The sequence below is a fragment of the Egretta garzetta genome, unplaced genomic scaffold (genome assembly GCF_000687185.1).
Source record: "Egretta garzetta isolate BGI_Z169 unplaced genomic scaffold, ASM68718v1 scaffold86, whole genome shotgun sequence".
NCBI lineage: Eukaryota > Metazoa > Chordata > Aves > Pelecaniformes > Ardeidae > Egretta > Egretta garzetta.
Genome location: NW_009259970.1, coordinates 1,280,771 through 1,286,770, shown reverse-complemented (window position 1 = coordinate 1,286,770; position 6,000 = coordinate 1,280,771). Strand labels below are relative to the sequence as shown.

The 6,000-nt window shown below is 35.8% G+C and overlaps 1 protein-coding gene across 1 annotated transcript in view; it reads left to right on the top strand.

Moving 5' to 3' along the window:
- The window catches only part of KCNT2 (potassium sodium-activated channel subfamily T member 2), a 130,860-nt gene that overhangs the window by 27,852 nt on the left and 97,008 nt on the right, over positions 1–6,000 (top strand). The window contains exons 8-10 of the mRNA XM_035895824.1: positions 260–334; positions 836–919; positions 1,506–1,600. Coding sequence (XP_035751717.1) covers positions 260–334; positions 836–919; positions 1,506–1,600 — 254 coding nt within the window. The remainder of the gene's footprint in view (positions 1–259; positions 335–835; positions 920–1,505; positions 1,601–6,000) is intronic.

The window sequence follows — 6,000 nt, the reverse complement described above, 5'->3', positions numbered from 1 at the left end:
TAGTAAAAATACAGATTTAAAAGTATGTATTTTTACCTGTGAGGTACATTACGATAAACAGTAAGAAAAATAGGCCAGAGTGGCCTATATTCTATATTCATATTTCACATATGTGTTTAAATCTGAGATGAAAGATCTTCCTGAAATTCAGCTAGTGGGAGAGACTCCATATGTGGCATTGGAATATCACATATATTTCTCATCAGAACTATATGTAAGCCTACTGTGACACGCTGGGTTTTTTTCCTCTTCTTTGAAGGGAAATATCTGGGAACAAATTCTGAGAATACCCTTTCTCCTGGAAATAATTAATGCTGTCCCTTTCATCATCACGGTAAGCTTATTTGAATTAATACATTTGCACATTGCACTTTTATAGCTGCATAGATACTCTTTTTATTGAAGTAAATTTGAATCTTATGTGGATGACAAATTTGTGCTTGTGGAAACAGAAATTCGTCAACAACAAGAAGGTAGTTTGCTACTTGAATGAAGATCAATAATACAGATCACTTTCCCCTTCCTCCCTGATAGGGGACAAACAAAACCAAAACTGCCTAACTCAAGCTACAGCACAATCAATAAAATAAACCATCTAGATAGAAAAATCTAAGAATCACTGTTGTCTGCACTGTAAACTGACTGTCCTTATTTTATCAAATTATCTTGCATACAGTTCATCACAAAGGAAGAAAAAATATTCTTTAAAGCCATATCTCACACTAGAAATACATTAATAATAAGTATTTTTCCCACGTGTTTCATTGCTGCTTGAATAGAAAAGCTCTATTCTTGGAGAAAAAACTTTTAATGAATTTGTTAATTTTTCTTTCAGATTTTCTGGCCAGTCCTAAGAAACCTGTTTATTCCTGTATTTTTAAATTGTTGGCTGGCAAAGCATGCTTTAGAGAATATGATTGTAAGTATGACAAAGGAAATAGCTATTTTAGAGTTTCTATCTTAGTATATTGTCCTTAGTGGGATTTTGGCAGTACAGTCCACTGTTCAACTTTAATAGGAAGATAACCAGATCTGTATTTAGATTATACAAATGGTCAAGCACTGCTAAACTGCTTTCTGCATCAAAATTAGAAAATATTAAGACATCAAGTGAAATCTCAATTAGTATAAATTGGTTTTGTGCCAATAGGGGAAAGTTGGAATGGCTAGTTCTTTTGCAACTCTTCCACTCCTGAACAATTGCAGGGAACTCAACTGCTATTCCTTAATTGGTTGTTGCAGCCTGTAATTTGTAAGCTAGACACGAGCAGACAGACCTTAAGGCAGCTTGCAACAGTATCAGAATTGTGCCAGTATGAACAAAGAACCAGTTAAATAACCACAGAATCACAGCTGGCTCTTTTGAACCCTTTTATATGATCAGCAAATTCTAAGTGCATTTGAATGACTGCATTTTATCAGGGCACTATATAATTCCTCTATAGAATCAGCTCATGCCTTATTAATTAAAACCCCCAAATAACACCTATTTTCTATTAATATAGAATGATCTTCACAGAGCCATCCAACGCACACAGTCTGCAATGTTTAACCAAGTCCTCATTTTAATATCTACCTTACTATGTCTTATCTTCACTTGGTAAGTGGCCCAAACCCCTTTGTTTTTATTACATATATTGCCTTTTCTTCCTTTATGACATGGTGATAAAACAGGCATTATGGAAATCAGTCATGGAAATAAAAAGAGTAATATGCTTGCAGTGAAAGTGTTAACTAGCACTTAGTACTCCTGGGGTCCTGATACACTGGGTTTGGAAACAGAAAGTGCATGAATGGGAAAGGGAAAGACGTAACTCTAAGGAAGGAAACACAGATGATGCAAAAACACAGGAGAAAGGAGTGGGGGAGAATTTACACCGGTACCAAGAGTGTAATCTCACCAGAAAAGTCACTCAAATTTGAGGAGTAGTAACAGAAGTACCCATACTAAGGTCACCTTCCTCTGACTGGTGGGACAGAGAGAGAAAAACTTGCAAGATCTCAGCCTTACCACTCTGGTGACTAAGTCAAGTTCCCATAAGAAGTACAGGGGAGAGCTCTTAATAATCTAGATTACAGAAAGTGTAGATTTTATTAATCTAGATTACAGAAAATACTGGATGGTAGGTTCAAACAACCAAAATGTGTTACTCTGAAGAACTTTTTGCTACAAGACCTTGAAAACTTAAATTTATGGGAGTTTGGGAAGCATGGAGAAAAATCTATTGAGGATATTAAATATAAACATACTTGGTTAATGAAATTCATGAGCTGCAGATTATTGGAGGCTAGGGAAAAGATCCACAGGAAACACCACGTGATTGCCCCATTTTTATACTATGCCTTAGGGATCTGCTGTTGACTAGGGCTGGAGACAGATAAAGTAGACATTATGAAATTTTGGTCTCACCCAGTATAGTCATGCTGATGTTTGTGTAAGTGGATAGTGGTTATAATGTAGCTTGGTATCTTACTTAACATACAGAATTTTCTCAGTAGTAGTGCCCGAGAAGTGAGTATCGTATATGGAGGAACAAAAAAAAAAAGTAGAGAAAGAATGTGTATGTTACAAGCCGGTGTACAAGGGGCAGTGAACAAAGAAGATGATCCTGTGTGGAAAGGCTAAATCACCTGTATTTATTTTGCCAGACGGGGTGCCTTTGGGTCAGCACACTGATAAAGTTTGGTCTGGCATTTTGGAGACAGTGATTTGATTTTCTCTTACTTTATTTCTCTGGCTTGTTTTTCTAATAGCCACTGTTATATGCTGCCTAATCCTTTTGGTAATAGCAGTGTAAAATAACACATGGCCTTTTCCCATCTCGTCCTTCTCTGTCCTTTATTGAAGAAGAGGAGTTTGTTCTAGCTAGTGGCTAAATGCAGGGTCCAGTTTTACCCTTTTGCCTTATGGCCGCACAACTGCATAATGGCAAATGCTGCCAGTTCTAAACAGAAACAAATTCTTGTGAGATTAAATTTCCTATTGAATATTATGGTCCTTTAAGAGGAAATTTTACACAAATAAGGACTGCAATACTTGAATCAGAATGCATGAAATTCTATCACTGTCGCACTTGGACATTTTTAATTGGTTCTAATTTTGCTTTTTAATTTTTTACTATACAAATGCTCTTGAGTAAATATGCCTTCACCTTTTTTAATAACCTACTTCAATATTTTACTGAACTGCTGAACAAAATACATATCCAGTTCTCACTGAAGTGCGCTAGTAACAAGAATGTTTCCTACGAACTCACTGTGATGATCCCTGGTTGAATAAGGTACAGAAGCTGCAGCTAAACAGCACATCATGCTCAACACCAGGCGTGTTGATAACTGACAGTAAAACATGCAGAAAATGGCAAACTCACTTACAGTAATTACGTCTGGTCTCAACAGCCGCAAATACGAGCTCATTATAGATCATTATATACTGACCTAATACTGACCCTGCTAGAGTGCAAAATAAGCTAAATAGGATGGAAACACCCAGTAATGCAATAACTAAGGATATGAAGCACTTTTGGAATGACTAAGAATAGTTGTTCAAGCATTTGCAGCTTGCCTAAGACTGAAGTTCTGTTCAGGCAATTGTTACTATTGCTTACATGAACACACATAATGGCATTTTTACACTTTTTTACCCATCTATGTATGATTTTATATTACAGAGTGTATTTTTAAAATATCTAAAAAATTCTCTATTAACAGTCAAAATCAATTAGCTTCATGTCTTTGATTATGTTACATTTCTGGTGAATTTGAGAAAGCGTTTCATTTTAAGCAACATCATTTAGAGCTTAGATGAGTTTCTTCATGCTGAAAGAGGAGCAAAGCCCATTTCTGGAATCTGTCCACTTAAGGATGGCTTCCACCAGGCTGATCTTTCACATTTTCTGCAACAGCAAGCAGTAACCAAGTGCATTCCTCCCAAAGACATATGGGAGCCAGCACTAGACTTATCCATACATGTAATGGAGCACAACACACAAAAAAGTTTGAGCTAGCACCGGTCTGTTTTCATAACCATGTTTTGGTTACATTTAGAGATATTGCCTTGGTCCATGAAATACCATAGCTTCAGCAATGCAAACTTAATAAGCTTCAATTGGTAGCTTGAATACAGTGTTTACAGTGTCAGAGCACTTTCTCCTTAGAATATATTCAGTACCATGGGGACATGCTTATGGTGTGCTTTTGATGTCACAGATAACTGCTCTCACTGTGCCTCCCTGCCAACCTTTAAGGTTAATGAGATAATGACTGTCAGACACTGTATGGATTAAATTGTAACACCACAGCCTTTCTTAGTTCCTGGTTGACAGGCTTGCTTTTACAGTCTGATTCAATAGGAGCATTGACTTCTTAGCACTTCTGAAGTCAATATAAGTTTACAACACAGGGTTCTGTTCAAAACCATGCTTTTTTATCAGATACATTTGTTACCATTTGACTGATTGTCTTTCTCAACAGAAATTTAAAGATCAATTTGTGGGATCTATATTCTGTACAACAGTTGCAAGAAAATGGCATGTTTATAGAAAACGTTTTAAAAAATTATAAATGCATAAAAGGATTCTCATCAACTTTGCTCCTGTATGCATATGAGTATTTTCAAAATAGCTTCTACCACAGCTAGTAGAAAAGCCACAGAAAATGAACTAAATTCTGCTTCATGCATCATCAGCAAACCCATCAGTTACATCTCCACAATAGAATCTTATAAGTGGTGGTTACATGTGTAGGCACGTTCCAATTTATGTCTTATAACTGAGGTGTGAGCTTGCAGATGAAAAGTTAAAAACCTTAAATAATCTAATGTTTACAGCTAATTGAGTAATGTCAGAATTTTTAGATACATTATTCGAGCTGACCTTTGCACTCAGAATATAGTGGGAAAAGGTTCCTGTATTTTTGTATACAGTCGGCAGTTTTCAATGATTATTACAGAACAAACAGTAATCACATAACAATTTTTTTTCTCTGTTCCACTCTGATTTTTGATGATAATTGTTTATGGATCTGGGGGTAAAACTCATTTGCAGATCAATACATTCATAAGACTAACTCCCTGTGTCTGTAGCTTCCAGATTACAAACAAGGATTTTTTTCTCTTCTGATTTCAAAGAGAGATTATGCTATCCAATAATTTTTCTTTCTTTAAATACCTCAGTGGCCTCCTAACCAGAGCAGTTAGTTATACATATACTAAAAAATGTGTACTCCCATATGACACTGTTCAGAAGTTACTATTGATAGAGTTCTAGTGAAAGTTACAGACCTAGTCAAAGAAGTAGTATGTTGTGTCATTTAGCTAATGGATGTTTGCAGTTTTTCAAATGAATACTAATTATTTCTGTGAACTGTACAAGAAGACAAATAACAGTGAATGACTATTTCAGGCATTTTTTTTGGTGACACAGTGAATCATCTATTAAGACTTATTTTGCTTTTAAAATCAGTGTTAGTAATATATCACCAGTGTAGAATGATTAGCTTGTGAAAAAGGTGGCTACAAACTGTTTGAGATGGGCATTTATTTTTTTTTCATACTGAAGACTAAGAAGCCTGCACAAACTTTGCTTACGTCTTCATTGAAAGCTCACTGAGATCAACCTTAACAGTTTTTACACTTCAGTGCTTTCAACATCAGAAAATTAGGATGCTTCCACACACTGACTTACAGAATAAACATAGTATGCCAATACCATAGCCTCAATTACACAGTCAAAATTCTCATCTGGAGGAAAAAGTAGGAATAAGTTGCTTGTAAGGATGAAAACAAATCCAGACAATGATCTAGCCCAAACAAGACAAATCAAGACCTTCAGATTTGGAACACTATGTTACAGACAAAAATCAATCAAACGGAAGAGGATTAATCCCATGTAATGTTAAAGAAAATAAGCCATCTCAGTGTTCCAGTTCCCTTTATTATCAATAAGTAGAGACAGACAACTCAGAGGGCAATGCAGATCCAAAGGGAACTGAATAACCACA